Raw genomic sequence first — 21,897 nt, 5'->3', positions numbered from 1 at the left:
AAAGGGTCCAGGACGAGATGCTTTCACACCTCAAGGCACGCAAAGCCTTTGCCCAGGACTCCCCGGTACGAAGCTGGGACCGTCGCTCCCCCCCATAGGAGGACGTTTGTGCCTGTGACAGGGTGGGGGCAGCGCCGCCTCCCCCCCCCAACCTATAGATTAAAAACTGACGTGTGCTATGTACAGACCCACGGCTATAAATACACAGCAAACCCGCGGCGCCGCTCCGACACCACGGGATGTGGCAGCAGAGCTGCTCCAGCCCGGCCTCGGCCCACGCCGGCGCCATCCCTCCCTCCTGCCCTCGGCCCCGGCGGTGGCACCGTCCCCAGCAGGATGCTCAGGGCGCTCCACGTCTGTCCTGGGGACGTCGGCTCGCCCGTGGCCAGAGGTTCTGGGGCCCGGGGTGCTGCTGCCAGCGCTGGAGCCGTCCTCGGAGTCTTCAGCTAGCCTGGTGAAGCTGTAAACAAATCCACCTCGCGGGGCCACTGCTGCCTCGGCCTTCGGGCTGGCCTCTCGTCCTGCTGGGTGCCCGGAGAGGCCAAGGGGGTCCCAGGGGCTGGAGAACCGTGCTCTACAGCCGGGTGGGCTCTTCCTCGCTGTCGCTGCAGTTCCCACAACAGTCCTGAAGGCAGAGGGGCAACGAGAGGGTGGAGAGGGAGAGAGGAGCACAGCAAGCACAGGGTGAGCACGGTCACACAACCCAGCCCCCGGCTGCCCCCTGGCAGGGCCGGGCCGGGCCCCCCAGGCGTGGGAGAGCTACGTTGGAGGCGAGGGGCTGGAGGGGACCCCAAGGCTGCAGGGAAACAAAGCTGCACCTTGGGGCTCGGCTCCTGGCAGACGAATTTGTGAGCACACGCGGCTGCCTAGCTCAGAAGCTGAGAGGAAGAGGGGCGCCGTGGCCTGCAGCCACCCGGGGAGACAGCTCAGTGCCAGCACGGTCTGCCCCAGGCAGGGCTCAGCAGGCCACGGAAAGCAGCTGAAGCCCTCGGGAGGGGGGCTGAGCACAGGACGACGCCAACCCCTTCACAGTTTCTCAACCCTTCCGTGTATCCCGGACACCCAAGGAGAGGAGCGAAGGCAACCCGGGGCTCCCCGCAGCCCCCCCGGGAGCAGAGCTCCCGGCGGTACCGGGGCAGCTTTGGCTCAAGCTGAGGGCAAGGCTTCCCCCAGCAGGGAAGGCAGCGAGAGGAGGGAAGCGGGATTAGTGGCTCAGGGGGCAGTTAGGACAACAAGCAGCTTGTGCTCTGGTGGGGGGACGGGGTGAGGCACTGAAGGACAACACTCCTCTTTCCCAGATCTTGCCATGTCCGTGGGCCACCGGGTATTTCCCTGAGCAGAGCAGCCGGGAGGGACTGCTCACCTCTGGAAAGAGAAAACACGTGGCAAATCACAGCTCAGCCCCTGCCACCTCTCAGCCCACCCTCGGGCAGGTCCTGCCTGCCTCGGGACGAGCTGGGTCCCACCGAACAGGGAAGCACAACCGGGAGCTCGGCGGGGAAGCAGGACTCGGCGCCGGGTGCCTGGGAGTGGGTCCAGGGCAGGCCAGAGCCAACCGTGCTCGAGAGCCCCAGCTGCAAGCAGCTGCCGAGGCAGCAGCCCAGCCTTTGCCAGTCCTGGAAAGAAGGCAAAGACTGTTCTGGCCCAGAGGAGGCACGCAGGCAAACAAGCCCGCAGCAGATGCGAAATGTTTCCGTTCTCCTCATCCCTAGAAAGCGCCGCTCCTCTCTGCCTGCTCGAGGTCTAGCAGAAAGGCTCTGGGGGAGCCCGGGAGCCCACACAGCCCATACCAAGATCAAGGTCTTCTTCGGGGATGGCATTATGCATGTAGGAAGGGAGAAGGCTTGCTATTTTAGTGCCTTCGGCAGCATCTCTCCGCCTGTGCGACTGCGGCATGTTTAGCCAGGACACTCCAGCCCAGCCCCCTCAGCGTGCAGCAGCACCAGGAGAGCCTCCCTGCAGCCCCGCGGGGGTCCACCCGAGAGCCCCGGGGTCCGGCCACCCAGCACGGGGGTCCCCTCCCTGCCAAATCTGCCTGGCAAGGGTGGGAGAGGGCTCAGGGCTGCGGAGCGAGCGTTGGGTGAACGCTCTTCCTTACCTGTCTGCTGAAGAAGCGCTGGAGTAACCCTTTTTTGGGCTGTGGGGAGGGCTGCCCTTTCCAGTCCAGGTCTGGGGGCACCGAGCCATCTGTGCTAAAGACGTTCAGCTCCTTGAAGCACTCCGTCTCGATCATCTGAAAGAGGGCAGAGATGGCTGCAGGAACTGCCCCTCACCGAGGAACCAGCACAGGAGCAGCAGGGACAGCAGGAACCCCGCAGGACGATGCCCTCAGCCACGGCGAGCACAAGCAGGGGCAAAGACCCATCCTGCAAAAAAAAGGGGCTGGTGCACGTGCCAGTCCCCACCTACCTCGTTCTGCCAAGGAATGGGCACGCTCCCTGTAGCAAACTTCTGGTAGAAGTCGTTGTCCGTGGGCTCCAGCTCCACGCCTTTCACCGTGGAGAACTGCTCGATGTCCAGAACGTCCTTGCAGTAGATGGCCTGGGGCTAAAGAGCACACACAGGGCTGTAACGCCGGGCCCCACAGCGATGCCACCCACTGAGACAGCCGTGGATGTTGGGAATCCACTCGTGGCTGTGGCAGCAGCTCCACGAAGAGGGAAGGAGCCCAGCTCCTCGGGGAGCCCCCCGGGGGCTCCCCCTTCCCTCGACAGCACCAGCGAGTGGCGAGGTCAGGACGTGGGCAGCACTTACGTCTGGTTTGAAGGGGGGGTCCAGCATGCCCGCTTCCAGCCTCCGAAAATTGAGGTGCTTGAAGAGAGGGTGCTCCTTCACTTCCCTGGCCCCAGCCCCTCGGCAGCCCAGGCGCTCCAGGGGGTCTTTGCACAGGAGCTGCAACACAAAGGGACATCAGTGACCCCGCGGTGCTTCGGGCAGGAGCAGCCCTGCTGTTGGCTCCTGCGTTATGTCTGTAGGAACAACGTGGGCTCGCGAGGAATTCAGACCCTCCAGACCCTCCTGCACTATCTTAGAGCCAGAGCAAGGGAAGCCGACCTCTGGCAGTGCCTCCACAGCCCTGATTTTCTGCTGCTGCGTGCAGCGGGGTGGTAGGTGTGAGGGGCCGGCGATGCTCGTACCATGGTGCAGAGGGAGCGGGCGCAGGGCGAGAACTTCTCGGAGTACTCCTCCTGCACATCCTTCACCAGGCGCTCCACCTCCTCCCGCTTGATCTTCTTCTTGCGCTGCTGGAAGGGCGACTGCCCCTCGATCATCTCGTACACCAGGCAGCCCAGAGCCCACCAGTCCGGGCTGAACGTGTAGCGCTCGTTCTTCACCACCTCTGGAGCTGCACGGGAGCAGGGGCGAGGGACGTGTGAGGGCAGGGAGGGTACGTGTGCAGTCGGAGGACTTTGGGGTTAAACCAGGGGCACTTACCCATGTAGCCCACTGTCCCTACACGTCCCTTGATTGTTTGGCCCTCGGGCACGTGCACGGCCAGCCCCAGGTCTGAGATACGGATGTGACCTGCACAAACGGCACAAGTCAAGAGGACGGGGTCAAGGGGCAGTATTTGAGGCTGCCAAGAACACAGAGCAACCCTGCTACAAGCACAGGAAGAGAGGAGGACCTAGACCCGGGTTTCTCTTTGCCCTGCACTCACCATGGTCATCCAGCAAGATGTTTTCTGGCTTCAGGTCCCTAGGAAGGAAGAGACTTGATCAGCAAGAAGCCCACCATGAAAGCGAAGCACACAGGGAACAGCGACGTCTCAGCAAGTCACGGGTAAACAGCAGAGGGATACAGTGTCCCTGTATATCAGGCCCCCCCTGCCCTGGAGTTGGCCCTGCTGCTCCCCCCTGCCAGGCAGAGGCAGGTCACGGCAACCTTGGATCCTCCAAAAGGAGGCAGCGAGCCTGTGGCTGCCTCCTCGGCATGCACAAAACTCACAGCGGGGCAAGCTGTGCAAGAGGGAGGGAGCAGAGGCTGCTTCTGCTTGCACTGCCCAGGGCAAGGCCCAGGGTGGGACCAGAAGGGACTTTCTGGCTCCAGGTGCTGTCCTTAATGCAGCACCACACAACTGGTGAGAGCACTCAGCTTGTTCTCCCTCCTGCCCAGTGTCAGTTCTGTGGAGTTAAGCACCCCAGAGCTTAACCCAAGTGCCCTGAGGCACTCAGAATTCAGAGTCCTGCTCTGGGTGATCCTTTACCAGCACAAGGAAGCAAAACTGATTCTTCCTGCATCTCCCGTGAGATCAGCTTTCTGTTCCTGATCCCCTCTCACCCAGCTCTGTGCTGCTTTCAATCCTGAGCTTCTTTTCTTGAGCAGACAGTCCCGTGAGAGCAGCAGAAACCTTGCTGCTGCAGCCAGTACGCGGTCTCACAGCACGCACCTGTACACTATCCTCTCCTGGTGCAAGTCCTCGAGGCCACAGCAGATCTCAGCAGCATAGAAAGCTGCCCGGGGCTCCTCGAAGCCAGCCTCGCCCATGTGGTAGATATGGAACTTGAGGTCCCCTCCATTCATGAGGGTCAGCACTAGGCAGAGAGCATCTTTAGTTTCATATGCATAGGCTAAGCTCACCTGCAATTCAGGGCAGAAAGGCTGTTAGAAGACACAGCTGGAAGAGGGAGGCCCCCCACTGACGGCCACTTTGTCACCCAAGAAGCCAGGCATGGGCAGCAGGACGGGGCCTTTACAGAGGGGACGAGGCAGCGGGTGAGTTGTTTGAGCCCAGGGAGCATCTCTAAGTGCCCAGCAGCCCCTGCACGCCCTCAGCTTGCCTCAGACAGGGAGGATATTACCTCCCCGAGCCAGAACTGCTCCCCTCTGGGGGCAAGCAGCACCCAGCAGCACCCCTGGGGCACCATCTCATGAATTCCCTGTAATGGGAGGTTTCAGGCTGCCCACGCCTCTGTACAGCCAGGGAGAGTTCCCCCCCATGTAGCTTAGGGACAGGCTTCTGCCCCTTCGGCTGCCTGGAAAGACAGTTTTCACTGCTTCCTTTTGCCCTAAAGGTAACAGGGTGCCCGTGAGACCGAATGGGACTTTGGGCCTGCCTTTGGAGGCATTCAGGTCATCTTACAGAGGTGGCAGGAGCTCCTGCCAAACCCCAGCCTTATGAGAGGTGTGCAGCCACCAGGACCCTGCCTGTAGGCAGGGCCTGCTCCTGGGGAAGAGCTGAAGGGCACAGAAGTGCCCGGCCGGCTGGTTGTGGAAGGAATCAGCCACCACAGCAAAGTGAGAGCAATTCCCATGTACTTACTACAAACCTACTGTTCACTTTTTCCAGGATCTGTTTCTCATTCAGGGCCATGGCCTCTCCCTTCCGCTTTTTGATCCGTTTCTTCTCCAGCTTCTTGCAGGCGTACATCTTCCCCGTGGCACGCACTTGGCAGGCACAAACCTGGAGGGGGGGACAAGGCTCAGCGCTCTCCCGCTGCTGTCTCTGTCGTGGGGTTTAGGTTCTGCTCTTGAGAGGCACAGGAAGGCAAAGAAGTCCTCGTTCCAGCCTCACCCCGAGGTCAGCACGGAGCGAGCTGCCACGGCGAGGACACGGGGAACAGAGACATCTCGGGATGTCACAGATGAGCAGCAGAGGGGTGCAGTGCCCCCGCCACCTGTAGCAGACACCGCGGCTGGTGCCCGGGAGGACAGAAGGCCACCCCAGAAACAGAAGGAAAGCCTGACAGTGCCAGTTTTGGGGAGTGCAGATTGCTGTGCCAAGACACTGGGAGAAGACCTGGTTCCCTAGCCAGCAGCGTGCACATGCTGCCTCTTCTGTGCAACCACCTCCTGCACCTCCCATGGCTGGCAAGAGGGGAGCTCCTGTCCATCAGAGAGGAGCTGACGGGTAACGCGGTGCCCAGAGCACAGCGGTACCTGGCACGGAGCCCAAGGGAACAGCCCTGCAAAATCCCACAGCCCATGGAGCCAGCAGCTCCTTGCCCCAGGTGCTGGAGCAGCTTGCAGCAGGCTGCCTGCCCGCCCCGAATGCGGAGGCAACGCCGGTCACTCACCTCTCCAAAACCGCCCTTGCCTAGCACACGGTATTGGCGGAAAGTGTTTTTGGTCACCGGCTGCCTGCGAGGCAAAGGAAACCGGAGTGAGACGGGAGCAGGACGAGAGCAGGAGCTGAAGCCCAAACCACCCCCGTGCCCTGAGTCTGGGGGTCACCCCGAAGCCACTGCTCCAGCAGACCTTGCTTCCCTGCGAGGCTGGGGCAGCCCGTGGAGGCTGTTTGTGCCAATACGGGCCCTGAAGGAGAGGGCCCAGCAGGGGAAGGAGCTCTAGGGACCCCTCGGGCAGCCCGTGTGCTGCAGGCGCAGGTCTCCCAGCGAGGCAACGTTACCGTTCCAGCCATTTCCACTGCAGGAAGCGGTTGAAGTACAAGCTGTCGAGGTAGTCAGCAAAGGGAGCCACACTCAGGTAGTCGTGGATGAGCCTAGGAGAGAGCAGAGCCAGCAAGGTGAGAGCTGCTCAGGGCTGTGACAGACGGCGGCGCAAGGAGAGGAGGCGAGGAGCCCCGAGAACCCGGTCACTTTGCCATCCCCTCACCCAGCCCAGGGCTGAATCGCCCTGCACAGCCCAGCCCAAAAGCCCACCGAGGTTTGGTGCAAAAAGACGGTGTGTTGGAGACACCACCGTGACAGAGGTAGTGCCCTGGGCCTGGGCTGGCACTGGTAACTGTGGCCTCTCAGCACCAGCTCTGGCTGTGGGACTAAGGGGGACATCAGGGCTCTGCAATCCCCCTGCTCACAGGGCGCACGCACGGCTGTAATCAGCTGCCAAAACCTGCTAGCAACACCCAGCACCGGGCGCCGAGCCGTTCAGTTTCAGCTGAATTTCCAGCACAAAAGGCCACAGAGGGGATCCCTCTCCGCAGAGCTAACTGCCTGCCGGGCCGCTGCCAGGGCTGCCCGGCAGAGCAAAAAAGCCTTATAGACACAGTGTCTAGACTGGAGCCGTGCATCAAGGCGAAGCGGATGGGCTCTTCCCCTTTCAGAGCTTGCCAAGAGAAGGCAGGGCCCAGCCCGGAGGCTCTGCATTCAGACAGCGACAGCAGTTACCACACACGGAGCTCCCGCTCCCCGGCAGCCCGCGGCAGAGCCATTGCCACAGCCCTGGGTTAGGCAACGCGCTCCTGCCGCTGCTCGGGGAGGGGTTGGGGGCCCACAGCCCCGTTTCCCCAGCAGCTTCCTCTTCGCACCCGGAGCCAGGACCTCGGTCACCGCCTCTGCGATGAGTCGAGGGAGCAGAAGTGACCTTAGGTCCCCGGAGCGACGATGGCAGCTCAGCCCCACGGTGAACCGAGAGCAGTGCCAGAGGTTCCTGCAGCAGTTTGTGGCTCTCCGAGCCCACAAGAGCTCCTCGTGTTTGTTTTCCTGGAGCTGTGCTGCAAACCACTAGCCCTGAGCTCTGCCCACGCAGTCCCAGCCCTAACACCAGCCCTCAGGGGCCTGGAGGAAGGGAACGGGGTGGACGAGGTGGTCGGCAGTGCGAGCCCGGCCCCACAACGTACTTGGTGGATTCCTTGAAGAGCTCCTTGGAGGGTTCCTGCTCCAGCCGCTCACAGCAGGCATCCACCAGCTGGGGGGGGACTTCAGGCACGTGGTCCTCGCTCTGGGGACGAAGGGAGCGGGTCAGACCCAGTGAGCAGAGCCCAGGGGTCCTGCCGGGGAAGGAGAAACCCACGGAAACGGCCCCCAAGTGCCCACCTGCTTTGGGAGCAGTGGGAAAAGCAGCGCAGTCGCTCGTGGGGCGGACTTTGCCCTCTCCCTCCTGCCTGGCTGACGAGGGCTGCCAGCCTCGCAGCTGTTCCATCCACCCCGGCAGGCAGCAAACCCGCTCCTCTCACTCACCTTTGGCTTCAGGTACTTCTCGATCAGGTGCTGCCCGCATTCCTTCCGCTTCTCGTCCGGAGCCACCTCGTACCCGGCCTGCACAGAGCAAACACCGTCGGGGGCAGGCCCAGCAGGAACCCAGCCCCGCTGCCAGGAGACAGCGAGGCCCAGCCCCAGCTGGGAGCCCCGGGAAAACCCTCCCGGCCCCATAGCCCCAGGGGGGGGACAGGGACGTCCCGGTGCTTACCACGGCGTCCAGGAAGCTGACGCAGCGTGCCAGCTCGGGGCGCGTCTCGCAGAACTGCCGGAACAGCGCGCGCCCGATGGGCTGCCTCTCGCACAGGCTGTGGTAGTCCCGCTCTGCAAACAGGGACAGACAGGGTCAGGGCGGGCTCGAGGGCCTCGTCAGCCCCAGAACCCCAAGAGAGGGGACCCAAGGACACAGGGCTGCCACTATTGAGCTTTCGCAGCCCCCTGCGGAAAGTGAGCCCTCAGAGAGGCTCTGGCTGCTCCTCTGTGCGGTCTCCCCGGCTTATTTTGAGAAAGGGATCTCAGCATCTCCCCTCCATCCCCTCCCCACAGAGAACTGGCAGAAACACAGCTTTTTGGGGCCCTGAGGGACGCCCTGAGCTTGTTTCGAGGCAGACCCACGCCCGGGCTCGCTCTGACGACTCCCGAACCTGCTCCGCTTCCCCAAGGCCCTGCTGAGGGCGGCGGGGCCAAAATGGGGGAACCACGTCCAGCAGTGTCCTGGTAGTGCTGCACCACGGCCCCACTGCTCGTACCCCAGGTCCCACCGCCCTCTGCAGCTGGGTTTCCCCTCCTGACTCCTCCGAGCCCTCTCCCTGGGGTATTTTGAGCCAGGCACCAACACCTTTGCCTATCCGCAGTGCTTCCAGTTCTGTTTTTTTTTCCCCTTTCAGTTTAAATCCTGTTTAATCACGGACCACAACCGCTGCCCCAGAGGGCTGCCTGGGACTGGAGCTGCAGCCCCCCAGCACCTCGGGGTGCCCTGCACCCTCGCAGCTCCCCAAACACACCTCGGAGCTTCCACCCTCTTCCTCCCTCCCCCTGCCGAATTACCGCAGCGCTGCGGTCACCGAGCTTCCCTCCGGACCTGCCCCACGCTGCAGCACCCGGCCAGGGCTCAGCACCTTCCTCAGCACCCTGCAGCACCTCACCCTGCCCTGCTCGGCCCCGGGGGCCCCCTTCACGTCACCCGGTGCCGCCACCTTCCCCTGCCGGCGCTGCAGTTTGTCCCGAGGAAGCCGCGGCTTCCTGGCGGTGCTCGGCGTGCGGGGAGGCTGCCGTGGGGGCGGGGGCCGCTTCGCCAGCTCGGCCGCCCCGGCTGGTTCCCTTGTCTGCAGGGGAAGGAGTTCCCCTTGGGAGTTCGGGGCTGCCGGGATGGGTTTGGGGCTGCCCAGGCGCGCTGGCGGTGCAGCCGGCAGCCAGCCCCGCTGTGACCCCGTTGAGGGAAGCCAGCGTGTTTCTGGTGGGCTGAGGGGGGAAACAAAGGGAAAATGAAGGCACTGCAGCTGCTCAGAGCGCTGTGAGTAGGGATCCGGGCGTCTCTTAACGAGGAAACCGAAAGAGGCAAGGCAGAGAGCTTCTCTCGTGCCTCCGCAGGGGGAAGTGGGGGCACGGGTGGCGACGGCCGCAGGCTGGGAGGGATGGATGTGCCTGCGGAGCATCGCGAGGATCCCCGAGCTGGACAGTGGGATGGCAGAAACGGGCAGGGCACCGGCGCCCACCGCCAGCAGATGGGTGGCATGATGAAGGTGAACTTCTGCTGGAACAGATACAGCACCCACGGGATGCGTGCAGAGGAGGAAAGCTCTGCCGAGGGCACGGAGCGGCCAGAAATGCACAAAGAGCTCGGGGCGGCCAAGGAGAGAGCTGCAAGGACAGCAGGAGCTCAGGACCTGCTCCGAGAGGCAGCCGGCAGCAAACCAAGGCTGGAATCTCCGTCTGAGTGCAGTGGCTGCGGGCTGGGAGGTGCCAGTGTGCATGATGGAAGCCCTTCAGCCAGGTGCTGCGGTCCCACGTGCCTTCAAACGGAGCCACCCTCAGGGCTACCAGCTCCTGGGACACCCGGGCAGTGTGGAACCAGGGCCAGGAGCTGCGGGTGCGTCCCAAACCCAGGCAGCCCTGTGACACCCACCTTGAACACACGCCAGCGCCGTGCCGCTCCGCAGCTGGCAGCCGAGGCTGGAGCGACACCTTAAACAAGCTCACCCCTTCCCAGAAGGGAGAGCACTCCCACCCTCCAGCTCCCCAAACAATTCCACCTGATGCCGGGACCAAACCTGCTGCACAAACAACGTTAAACCCATGAGGAGTACAAAGTGCAAAATCAAACGGACAGGCCAGGCCCTGCCCAGCTGCACAATTCTTATCCCTACGGCGCAGCAAGAACCCGGTTCTGCCCGCGTGAAGCTGCTCTGCCAGAAGCTGAGGGCTCAATCCCAGCCGGGCAGCACAGAGGATGCCAGCAGGACCTTTGTAACTCGTGGAAAGGCACCCGTGAGCCTTTGCACCAGAGCTCCAAAGCTCTGCAGCACCAAGTGTGTTTGCACCGAGAAGGGGGCAGACCTCTGCTGAAGCTTGTCACGGTCTGGAAGGTTTGTAGGCTCATAAACAGCAGCCAGGACTTACCTACTCCTTGTTTCTTCCCTGCACTCCAAACGATGTGGGAACCTGGCCGGGATTTGGCCCCCACACACCTCCCTGACCCATGAGCTGAGTGTGTTCAGGTGTGCCCAGCTCCGGCAGCGCGGTGCCCAAAGAGCCCCCCTGGCCACGGGTGCTCGCCCCCCATCCCGACCCCGCAGCCGCTGCTCACCGAGGGCTTGCCGGAGCTCCTCGCAGAGGCTGATGTGGGGGAACTGCAGCATCTGGCGCCATTTCTTGCTCTTGCCCTTCCTGTTTCCGCCGCCACCTGCAGGGGACACAAATTTGGGGCGATGAGGGACGAAGGAGGGGTGTCCTGCTGCAGGAGCAGCCACCCTGTGTCCATCCTGGGAGCGAGCCTGGGTAGGGCCTGGTGGTTTTACCACCTCCTGGGGTCAGAACAGAGCTGGAGGGGCCGTTCTGGCTGCTCCGAAGGCAGAACCAAGTCTCAGGCGGTGCCACCGAGGCCTTTCCCTCGGATGCTTCAGCTACGTGTCTTTCAGATGGGAAAACGAAGGCGGAGGGAGGGGTGCCTCCAGCCCCAGGTCACCCCGTGCCTCGGGACCCGCGCATAACCGAGCACCCTTGGAGGCCAAGCCCTGCTCGGTGTGAAGCTCCCCGCCGCCGGTTTCCTGCCGTGGTTACGATGCTCCTGCCACCTACTCACTCCAGACTGATTGCTTACTCCAGGGAGGGGCTCGCGGAGAAAGGACCCGAAGAAGCTGGGAGACAGGAATTCCTGCTCTCATCCCGGCTCCGCAGACAGCTCGCTGCGTTGCCCCGGGGGCTCATCGCTTCGGTTTCCCATCTGTGAAGTGGGGACACTCCCTGCGCTCTCCCGAGATAAGCCAGCGAGATCCACCAGGCAGATATTCCCCCGGCTTCGGGTGCTGGGGTGAGTGCCCAGCGCTGTAGGACAGGGTGGGAAAGCTTCTGGAGAGACCGAAAGATTTACATCCCAGCCAGCACCAAGGAGTGAAACACGTCGGATCGCTCGCACCGGCCAACCTCTGGGGATCCCAAGTCCCCTTTTTGGAAAGGCACCAAACGGCCCCGCTGAGTGTGGCCAGAGGCAGGGCTTCCCGAAATCAGCGTTGACCATCGTTGACCGGCTCTTGAGAAACACTTTCACAAGACGTGCCTCTGCAATTCGGCCCTGGCCCCAAGGTCCGGGCTCGTGGCACCCGGTGAGGCCCGGGGGGCCATGGGGACGCCCCGTGGAGCTCGCTGCATCTGCCCCCAGCAGCAGCCGGGCTGCACGAGCGTACGCGCTCAGGAAGGAAGTGACTCAAGGGTATGCAGGGGTGGAAGAAACCAGCAGCGCAGTCACCTTCTCGGCAGCCACAGCGGGTGGCCACAAAAAGGACAGGGATGGCTAGTGAGCGAGGGCACCCGCGGCCCCGTAAGCAGGGGAGGGAGGGCAGAGCTGTGCCCCGTAACGCTTTGGGGGACGTGGGTCTGCACCTCACAGCCCGTTCTGGAGGGAAGGAGGCTCCGGTGCCCCCCGTGCACGGCTCCCCATGGCCCCGCGGGTGATGCTGAGCGGGGAACTCACCCCCCTGAGCACCTCCGTGCTGCTCAGCGCCCTCCTTTTGGGGACGGGGCCAGCCCGCGGCTCACCACAGAGGCGTTTCAGGGCTCGGTGACACCTCGCCGCCGGGCTGCCGAAACCAGCAGAGGGGGAGGACAACGGGGGAGGGCTCCTCCGCCTCCCCGGGGCTGAACTCCCCCGGGGCTGCTCTCCTGAGCCCCCCCACCTCACGGCAGCGCCTCTCGGGGTCGTGGCACCGCCGGGATGTCCTGGCACACCCATGGCACCACCGGAGACGGGTGCCGGCTGCCCGGTGTGAGGCTGTGTCTCACGTCCCGAGGTCCCGAGGCCGCCGTCGGGCTCCGTCTGCGTTCGGCGTCGCCTGCACCGGCGCTCAGGTCCCCGTGCTGGAACCGTCGCCCCGCAGTCCGGTGTTGGGGCAGCTCGGGGTCGTCTCCATCCCGGTGCCGTTAACCCCGGTGCTCAGGGCTCACCCCCAGCCCCTCTCACCACATTTTCGGGGGTCTCCCGGTACCGAGCACGGCTCCGCACCCGGTGGGCTCAGCACCGTTCCCCCCGGTGCCCTCCGGGCCCTGCCCAGCTCCCCGGTGCCCGGCTGAACCGCGGCTCTGCCGACAGCCACGGAGCTCCCGGTGCCCCCGGTGCCCCCGGTAAAGCCACGGGGGGGGCTTGGAGGCTGGGGACGGCCTCGCCCCCGGTACCGACGGCGGATCGGTGAGGCCCTCCCGTGCACCGGAGGGGCTGGGGACCCCCCGGAGGGCTGCACGCCCGGCACCGCTGAGCAGCGGGGCTTCGTGCAGGGCCGGGCCCGGTACCTCCCCGGTAACCCAACCCCCCCCGGTAACCGGGAGCGGCCCGGTACCGGCTCCGCTCACCTTCCCGGGCCTTCAGCAGCACGGTGTTGGCGACGATGTTCTCCAGCTCCATGGGCCCGGGCACCGCCGCCGCCTCCCGCCCGGCTCCGCGCCGACACCGATCGCGTCCCGGCCGCCACCGCCTCCCCCCCCCCCCTCCCGTCCCCTCCCGCCCGCCCCGGCCGCCGCCGCCGCCGCCGCCGGGCCCCGCCCCCCCGCGGCCCAACCCGCCAATCGCTGCCCACGCTCCTCCCGCGCCGCGCTCCGATTGGTCCGCCTCGTTCCTCCTCCCAGGAAGCCACGCCCCCCCTCCCGCCGCCGCGCCGCTGCCCTCCCGGCGGAGGTGTGAGGGGGCGGGGCGGAGAGGGGGAAGAGCGCGTCGCGCGGCGGCCATTGGTGGAGGCCGGCGAGGGGGCGGGGCCGGGTGATGATTGGAGGGGGAGCTGTCAGTCAGAGAGCGCAGCCGCAGCGCCGCGCGGGGATTGGGCAAGCGGCAAGGGAGCCCACCGCAGTGAGGTCCCGCCTACCGCGGGCTTTGATTGGGCCGCGAGCTGCCATTCCGCGGAAGGAGGGGTCGTGATAGGGGCGTCGTGGAGGGGGCGGGACTAAAAGGTGTTTATAAGGGGGTGTGGGCGCGGGGGGCTTGGCAGGCGGCGGTGGGTGGGCTGTTGGGGGGTTGGGCGCTACGTCAGCTGTCGCTCTGCCCATGCAGGGCGGTGCCAGCTCCGGCTCTGCGCTCAGCCCCCCGACCATTGCTTTAGGAAGAGCCTTGGGTTTCTCTGCCGGTTGGCCTGGGTGCTGCTGTGCTGGTTTCTGCCCAGCTCGGCTTGGTTCCGTGCCCTTTTCATGCCCAGGCTCTTTTAGGGCTGGGGGTGAATGCCATTTCTGGAGGCAAGAACCTTCTCCTTACGTTGCCTCCAGTAGCAGGGGCTCTTCCCACCCAAGGAAAGGGGCAGCCTGGGATCCTTCCTGCCCACCACCCTCAGTGCCCCCACAAGCACCCCCTGAGCTCCATCCCCATGTGCTCCCCATTCTCCTTCCCCCCAGGGCTGCCATGTCCAGTGCTAGCTCTCTCCTGCACTGCCTCTGCATCTAGGAGCCAGCCCAGGGCCCCCCTGCTCTGCGCAGGAAGGAGAAGGTTCCTCTTCTTGTTATCTCTCCCGATAACGACCCAAACTGCATGGGCAGTGAGTCCTTGCAAGGACCATGCCCGGGCGCTGCAGCTTGGCCGCGATCCCCAGCTGTGAGAGGAGCCCTGAGGTCACGCTGAGCGCGTCCTGCTTTCGGAGCCCTTTTCCTTTTAGAGGTGGCACACGCTTATTTTGAGCCGCGGATGCAGGGACTTTGTTTTCGTGCCTCTGCGCGCTCACCCCTGAAGCGCAGCTCTCAGTTTCCTCCCGGCTGCCGTTTTGCGGCACCGCGGGCGGGCGTTGCTGCCCCCAGCACGGTGTCAGAGCACACACGAGGGTCCCGGTTCCCCCCCCACCCCTCCAAAACCCGGTAGCAGCCCGGCTGGAGGGGGAGGGAGGGCTGCAAACCCCCGCCTAGCACAGCGCAGGGTGATCGTTCGAAAATAATCTCGACAAATCGGAGAAACAGCACGAAAACACAGGATGCGGTTCAGCGCCGACAGGCGCAGGTACTGCACGGGGGCAGGAATAATCGGTGCTGGCGGGGGAATTGTTCTCCCGGCAGCGCCTGGAGCAGGGATAAGGGGTCGTGCTGTGTGGGATAAAGCAGCCCTCGAACACGCTCTGAATGGAAAGGGACACGGAGGGGATGGGGCAGCCTCCTCGGCCTGCCTCCCGCTGCATCTCTCCCTGGCTGTGCACCCTCACGTGCCCTCCCCTGGGTATTTTTAGCCGCAAAGTGCTGGTTAATTGTGAAAAGGCGAAAGGCCGGCCGCAGGAGGGGAAGCAGGCGGTGGCGATAGGGGCAGCTCCTTCCGTCCAAACCGTGCCAGCGCCATGCCCCGTCCCACAGCATCGCCGTGGGGAGCGGGGCCGTGCCGTGCCTGGTGCTGGTGCCACACGCCGACCCGACCGGGGCCACTTGCCCCTCACCACCTGAGTGCCCGCGTCCCTCGCTGGTCCCCAGGGCTGGCCTGGGGCCGGCGTTCCTCGGGATCCGGCTCCCAGGCGCTGGTGGCTGTTTTTAGCCGAGTGAAAGTTTGATGTTTTGAGATTTTCTATTTTGAGCTGCAAAGCTGGAGAAGTCGAGGCGCCTCTGACCCCTGCGTGTCTGCGTGGAGCAGCGAGGCCGGGCTGGCCTGCCCGGCACGGGCACTGCCCCTGGGGGCTGTGGTTGCCCCCAGCCTTCACCCCACAATTCTCCCTCGTGCCCCGGGCCATGACACAGTGTGTTTCTGCCTGCAAGATCCCACTGAAGCCCTCGAGCAGGCAATAGGATGCTCATGGGTGCCCAGGCCAGCACCCACGGCATGGAGGGGACAGCCTGGGGAGCTCTGCTGGAGGCACTGGGCCGGTACTGGGATGCTGTGTGGCACGGCCAGCTCAGCCCAGCACCCGTGGTGCTGCTACATGGGGTCTCGTGTCCCCCACGGCAGCCACAGGGTCTGTCCCCGTGCTTTGTGTGAGGATGCTCAGGGCCAAATGCGAGCAGAGGAGCCGGTGTTTGCTTGGTCCATGAGGCTGTCCCTGTCCCGTGGGGGTGACAGGGAGCGCTGGCACTCACTGGAGGTGCCACACGAGTTGTCACCTCTGACAGGTCACCCACGCTGGAAGAAGTGCTGGGGTGGAATGGGACAACCTGGGAGAGGAACAGGGCTGGGTGCCCGCAGGGGCAGCTCACCAGGCTCCTGGGAGGCAGACACCAGCCCCAGCTGTGCAATTTGTCCCTTTTTATTCACCCTCCTGCAACATCCTGCGTTTCTGAAAGTACCTCGAGACCAGGACCAGCAGCACAGCCCTCCGTGCCCCAGCTGTCCGTCCCGGGGGGGCTCTAGGAGCCGTGCTGCCTGGGTGCCGCCAGGAGCCTGCGGAAAGCAGCACGGAAATCCCTGTTGAAGACGGTGTAGATGACGGGGTTGAGGCTGCTGTTGCAGTAGCCGATCCAGAAGAAGAAGCTGAAGAGGGGCTTGGAGACGCGGCAGCCCTCCCCGCACACGGCCTCCAGGCTGTAGGTGAAGAAGAAGGGGAACCAGCAGAGCACGAAGGCCCCGATGACCACGGCCAGCACGATGGTGAAGCGCCGCTCCCGCACCCTCACCAGCCGCCGGCGGCACAGCGACACGCTGTGGTGCTGGCTCCGGCGCCGCCGGCCCGGTGCCGCGGCCCAGGACGCCCTCCTGCTCACCTCCCCGGGGCACGGCGCCGAGCCGCGGCGGGCGGCCAGGACCGCGGCGTTCCTGCGTGTGGTGAGGCGGTAGATGCGGCAGTAGACGGTGACCATGACGAGGCAGGGGGCGAAGAAGGAGGCGACGCAGGAGGCCAGCACGTACCACGTCTCGTCGCTCAGCTCGCACACCCGCGCCCGCGGCCGGGCCTTGAAGAGGGGCGGCAGGGCCACCAGGGCGGCCGTGGCCCACACGGCCCCGATCATCCCCTTGACGCGGCCGGGGCTGCGCCGCAGGTTGAGCCGTGCCGCCCGGGTGACGGCCCAGTAGCGGTCGAGGCTGATGGCGCAGAGGTGGCCGATGGAGGCCGTGCAGAGCAGCACGTCCAGCGCCAGGTAGAGGCTGCACCACAGGCTGCCGAAGTACCAGTAGCCCATCACCTCGTTGGCCAGCGAGAAGGGCAGGATGAGGACGGCCACCAGGATGTCCGCCGAAGCCAGGGACACCAGGAAGAGGTTCTGCGGGGCGCGCAGCGCCCGGCTGGTGGAGACGGCCGCCACCACCAGCGCGTTGCCCACCAGCGTGGCCAGCAGGACGGCGAGGACGGCCAGCAGGATGAGCCCCGTGGCCGCCGGGCTGTGCGGGGGGCTGCCGGCCTGGCTGCCGTTACCGGAGGCATTGGGGAGGGTGCCGGCGGCCTCCATGCTGGCCCGGCCCCGGCCCCTCCGGTGGCTGAATCCCCATGGGGCTGCCCCCCGCTGCGTGCACCCCGCTCACCGCAGCCTGTCGCCGCTCGGCCCCTCCATCGCCGACCGCCCCGGGCGTCCCGGCCACCGCGGCTCCCGAGCTGACCCGGTCCAGCGGGGCAGAAGCGGTGTCCCCCAGCCTGCTGCCTTCGTGCCGTCCCCACAACAGCCGGCAGCGGCTCGGCGGCAGCCCCACTGGCTCGGGCGGCCCGTTTCGTCCCAGCCCTGGGGAGGAGGGAGGGCGGGAAGCGGGGAGGGAGGGCCGGCCGGACGGCTGCTATCTCTGGCAGGAGCCCAAGCATCTGTGGGCAGTGGGAGAAGCAGTTCTTGCCCGTGCTTAAAGAGCTCCTACCAGGGTCACCGGGAGGGTGGTGGGCTCGTGCTGTGGGGCTGGGGCACTGCGCTGCGGTGCTGAGCCAGCGTCCTGCTGAGCCCCAACCCGCAGCACCTCTCTGGCTGCCCCGTGCCGTGTCCAGCTCACCAACACGCTGCCGTGACACCAGGCGGTGTGGCACCGACCCTATCCCTCCAGCTCAGCCCTTTGGGGATGAGGGAGGTGGAGGAAGATGCTTGGTGCTTCCCCAGTGCTGGGCACCCGTGTGGCCCCGGGCAGGCTTCAGGGCTGTGGGTGGGTGATGTACGGGGACAGGGGGGGACGGTGGGCGCCCAGCAGGACTTGTAGGGGCAGGAGCTGAAATCTCACACCCCTGGGTGCTCAGCCTTTATTAGTCACCAGCAGAACGGGGACGCTGGAAACCAGCACAGGGGCTGCGCACCCGGTACCAGCTAGAGCCGAGTGGCGCCGTGCGGAGTCAGGCGTGGGGAGCCCACCCGGACCACGGCACCCGGCATCTCCTCGGGGTAGGAGAGCGCGGGGTTGTCCAGCCCCAGCCTGGCCTTGTCGCGGGCAGCGGCCTCGCGCTCGTCCCAGCCCTCGGGGCTGCGGCAGCGGTCGGTGCAGCACAGCGCGGCGCGCGTGATGAGGTTGTCGAGGGGCTGCAGCGAGTGCATCCAGGCCGGGAGGAAATCCCAGGTCTGCAGCCACTTGGGCAGGCGGCCGGGGCTGCGCGCCTGCAGCGCGTTCACCAGGCCCACGAAGAAGAGGAGGCCGAGGAAAGGGGCGCCCACCCCCACCAGCACCCGCCAGCCCGCCATGGAGATGCCGAAGATGAGGGAGGGCAGCAGGAGGAAGCAGACGATGAGGTACAGCACGGCGAACCAGCGGTACTTGGCCGTGCGCTCGCCCAGCGCCTTGGCCATGCGGATGGGCAGGCGGGTGAAGGGCAGCGGGTACCACAGCAGGATGCCGGAGATGTTAAAGAAGAAGTGGCAGAGGGCGATCTGCGGGGACGGCTGCCTCGTTAGCCTGGGCACACGGGGGTGTGCGGGCTTCCCCCCGTGGCACCCGGCTGCCCGTACCTGGAAGGAGCTGGCCAGCTTGTCCCCCGGGCTGGCCAGGGCGGCCAGGATGGCGGTGGTGGTGGTGCCGATGTTGGAGCCGAGGGTCAGCGGGTAGGCACGCTCAATGCTGATCACCCCCAAGCCTGTGGGACAGGCACCCCGTGCCGTTGCATCGCCTGCCAGCACCCCGTGCTCTCCCTTGGGGGCACAAATCCGAGGACCCCAGCATCCGTGGGGACCGTCGGGTGGTGGGGAACCAGGCTGGGCTGGGACTCACCGATTAGAGGCGTGATGGCCGAGGTGAAGACAGAGCTGCTCTGCACGACAAAGGTCATCCCAGCGCCCACCACCATGGCAAAGTAGCCGGTGAGCCAGCTGAACGGGTGCGGGAGGTCTGCCGCGGCACGGGGACGGACACAGAGAGGGGAACATCAGCTGGGAGCAGCCCGGAGCTCCTACAGGGTGCTGGGGAGGGAGCTGGGGGGCCAGGTGCTGCATGTAGGGCCAGCTGCTGCATATAGGGCCAGGCTTGGGGCGGGCAGGAGGCTGGTGGCTAGGGTGGATGGGGAAGGGGGACGTGGACACCAGGAGGATGTGACAGCCATAAGCAGAGCAGGGAGCAGGTAGGGATGGGGCTAGGGGACACGGGGGCCAGGCAGGGCTGGGGGTTAGGGGCAGCCAGGGATGGGTCTTGGGGTGGCTGGGGGCAGGCAGGGAAGGCTGGAGCAGCCGGGGCCCCATCCCACTCATCCCACGGTGGTCCCTGTCCCACTCACCAGTGTTGATGACCTTCTGGATGGCTTTGGCCACCTGCCCCTTGAGCAGGGAGTTGAGCAGTTTGACCAGGAGGATGAGGCAGGTGCAGAGCACGACGAGGGACCCGGCCAGCAGCACCAGCCCCACGGCCAGGTCCGGCAGCGGCGTGTCCGTGAAGAGGTGCTCGCCTGCCCCACAGCACGGCTGGGCGAGGGCCTGGGGCCAGCCCGGCCCCGCTCACGGACCTCTCCCCACCGCGCACACATCTCCCCCAGCCCCAAAACCCCCAGCCCAGCATCTCCCAGCCCTGCCACGCGTCCTGACCCCAGCCCCACTCACACTTCTGCCTGGTGACGTTGTGGATGCTCTCCGTGCCGCTACCGCTGCAGTGGCCGGGGGACGTGCAGTTTGGGGGGACCCCAAGCGCCCCGGCAGCTGTCTGCAGGGTGAGATCAGGCTGCGGATGGCTCCACAGGGCCCACCCCACTCCTTGGGGTGTTTTTAGGGGGGCCATCCTGCACCCTCCCAGCTCTCCAACCCTTCCTAGCCCCGTGGCAAGGCCAGGGGCCCCTCACCTGGGGGGGCGCGGGGTCACACCACACACGGATGAGGCTGCGGTTGCGCAGGCTCTCGTCCCCCGTGGCGATGCCCGTGATCACCGACTTGTCCAGCTGCAACAACACGGCGGAGAGGGCGGTTGGGGGCTGGCAGCACGCCCAGCCTGGGGGGACATCTTCGCCGTGACGGGGACACCGCTCCCAGGCTTTGAGGCCACCACCGCCAAAGGGGACAGCAGCTTTAAGGACACCACCCCTGGGGACAGCGCGGGCGGCCCGAGGAGACCTGGATGATGAGCTTGGTGAAGGGCTCCGTGATGATCTTCAGCAGGTCGGGGGCGTCCTTCCCGCTGCGGATGTTGAAGGTGGCCACCACCAGGCGGGTGACGTGGTGCAGGTACCCGCTCACCACCTCCAGCGGCAGCAGCACCAGCACGGACAGCCAGTTGAAGCAGTCGTGCACCGTGGCGCCGGCGAAAGCCCTGCGTGGAGGAGCCCACGTGTGGGCGGGGGGCAGCCCCCAGCCCCCCCGGATCCCCCCCTGCCCCGAGCAGCGCTCACCGTTTGAACTCGCTGCGGTCACCGGCCTGCATGAGGGCCACGATGGTGTTGGTGACGGAGGTGCCGATGTTGGAGCCCATGATGATGGGGATGGCAGAGCGCACTTCCAGCACTGGGGACAGAGACACCCGCTGGCCCCACGCGTCCCAGCTCAGGGTGGCCCCCCTCCAGCCACCCCGTCCCTCAGCCTTAGCTCCCGGGGAGCGCACTCACGCCCCGAGGAGACCATGCTGACGATGATGGAGGTGGAGGTGGAGGAGCTCTGCACCAGCACGGTCACCAGGATGCCCACCACGAGCCCGGCCACGGGGTTGGAGAGGATGGCGTTGTCCTTGAAGATGTCCCCGGCCACCTTGCCTGTGAGAGAGCGCGAGCGGCAGGGTGCCGGAGCAGCGGTGCCGCCGGCCGCCCGCTGCCCCCGTGGCCGTACCTCCGGCCAGCTGGAAGGCAGAGCTGAGCACGTCCAGCGAGCAGACGAAGAGGTACAGGAAGCCAAACATCAGGGGCACCTTGAGAAGGGAGACACAGATGGACTGGACCCTCGCCCAGCACCCCAGCTCTGCGCAAGACAAGAGAGAGTGTTAAACACCGGCCACGCGTCCCCATGCCCGGCCGTGCCACCGGTCCCCAGGTCCCCTCCGCCTCCCTCTGCTCTGCCCGCGGCACCCCAGGGTGCCGAGCATCTTCCACGCCGGGTGCTCTGGTTGGGGTGCTCCGTGCCGGGGCGCTGCGGGGACCTCACCTGGCTTCTGCAGCTCCTCCAAGCCCAGCCGGGGGCCCTGCCAGGGCAGTGCGTCCAGCTCGTAGCGCTCCATGCCCTCCACCAGCCGCCCCGGCGAGCCGGGGCACAGGAAGCCATGGTCAGGGCAAGTCACCGTGCTCACGGCGAAGGGACAGGCGTGGGCACCCGGCAGCCTGTGCAGAGCTGGGGAGAGGTGGCACCCACGTTAAAGCCCCGTCCCTGCAGGGTGCCAGGCAGGGACCCTGCCCGGCATGTGGAAGCGGAGCTGAGCTCTGCAGGGTGAGGAGGAGGAGGAGGAGGAAGGCTGGGGGACCTACCTGGGGGGCTGGGGCAGTAGGCGAACTGGGGCCCGTGCACCACCCTTCCTCCCCGCACCGGGCAGCGGGGCATGGCCGGGCTCTCCCTCCGGTAGGGCAGCATCGCTCTGGCTGGGTCTGAGCACAAGCGGCCATGCGTCACCACAGTCACCGCAGTCACCGCAGGCAGCCGTGGGTGGTGGCACCGCCAAGGAGCACCATCCCCATGGTGCCCTCGGCCACCAGCTGCCACCGTGTCACCCCCGGGGCTCCCGCAGGGAAGCAGCGCATGGGATGGGGTCAGCTGGTGGGCACGGGGCAGGGAGCTGGGAACAGCTGGGTCGTGCCCTACTGGGGCCACCAGCAGCCGATCCTGTCCCACTGGGGCCACCAGCAGTTGGTCCTGTCCCACTGGGGCCACCAGCAGCCAGTTTTGCCCCGGGGCCCTGCTCACCTGGGGCTGGCCGAGCGGTCAGGGCAGTGCCATGTCCTCATGCCACATCCACGCGTCCCTCTGGCAGAGAGGCCCGTGGGGCACCAAGCCCTTTATATGCACGCCAAGAGCAAAGTCTAAGGAGCCCAGCGTTGCCCCTCGCCTCTGCTCGCCACTCACCTCCTCCCCAGAA

At 65.8% G+C, this 21,897-nt stretch overlaps 3 protein-coding genes across 3 annotated transcripts; all 3 read right to left on the bottom strand.

Moving 5' to 3' along the window:
* Nucleotides 1-328: 328 nt before the first annotated feature.
* On the bottom strand, nucleotides 329-12,990 carry GRK6 (G protein-coupled receptor kinase 6). The gene is made up of 16 exons (XM_032196848.1): nucleotides 12,939-12,990; nucleotides 10,684-10,779; nucleotides 8,089-8,201; nucleotides 7,860-7,937; nucleotides 7,520-7,620; nucleotides 6,350-6,442; nucleotides 6,018-6,081; nucleotides 5,264-5,404; nucleotides 4,391-4,581; nucleotides 3,662-3,699; nucleotides 3,436-3,525; nucleotides 3,138-3,346; nucleotides 2,755-2,892; nucleotides 2,410-2,547; nucleotides 2,099-2,233; nucleotides 329-625 (listed from the first exon to the last, which is right to left on the bottom strand). The coding sequence occupies exons 1-16, from the start codon at nucleotides 12,988-12,990 to the stop codon at nucleotides 575-577; spliced, it is 1,728 nt and encodes a 575-aa protein (XP_032052739.1). The 3' UTR covers nucleotides 329-574.
* A 2,888-nt stretch (nucleotides 12,991-15,878) lies between these two features.
* LOC116494779 (alpha-2Db adrenergic receptor-like) lies at nucleotides 15,879-16,916 on the bottom strand. Its single transcript, XM_032196849.1, has one exon. It carries the CDS (start codon nucleotides 16,914-16,916, stop codon nucleotides 15,879-15,881), a length of 1,038 nt encoding a protein of 345 aa, XP_032052740.1.
* Nucleotides 16,917-17,744: 828 nt separating this feature from the next.
* On the bottom strand, nucleotides 17,745-21,395 carry SLC34A1 (solute carrier family 34 member 1). Its single transcript, XM_032197004.1, has 12 exons — nucleotides 21,293-21,395; nucleotides 20,976-21,158; nucleotides 20,664-20,792; nucleotides 20,447-20,590; nucleotides 20,234-20,345; nucleotides 19,959-20,154; nucleotides 19,691-19,786; nucleotides 19,455-19,572; nucleotides 19,136-19,303; nucleotides 18,637-18,753; nucleotides 18,378-18,502; nucleotides 17,745-18,299 (listed from the first exon to the last, which is right to left on the bottom strand). Exons 1-12 carry the CDS (start codon nucleotides 21,393-21,395, stop codon nucleotides 17,745-17,747), a joined length of 2,046 nt encoding a protein of 681 aa, XP_032052895.1.
* Between the last annotated feature and the right edge of the window lie 502 nt (nucleotides 21,396-21,897).

The sequence above is a fragment of the Aythya fuligula genome, chromosome 14 (genome assembly GCF_009819795.1).
Source record: "Aythya fuligula isolate bAytFul2 chromosome 14, bAytFul2.pri, whole genome shotgun sequence".
Taxonomy (NCBI): Eukaryota; Metazoa; Chordata; class Aves; order Anseriformes; family Anatidae; genus Aythya; species Aythya fuligula.
Note: the sequence above shows the minus strand (reverse complement) of the source record. Positions and strands in the feature narration are given on the sequence as shown.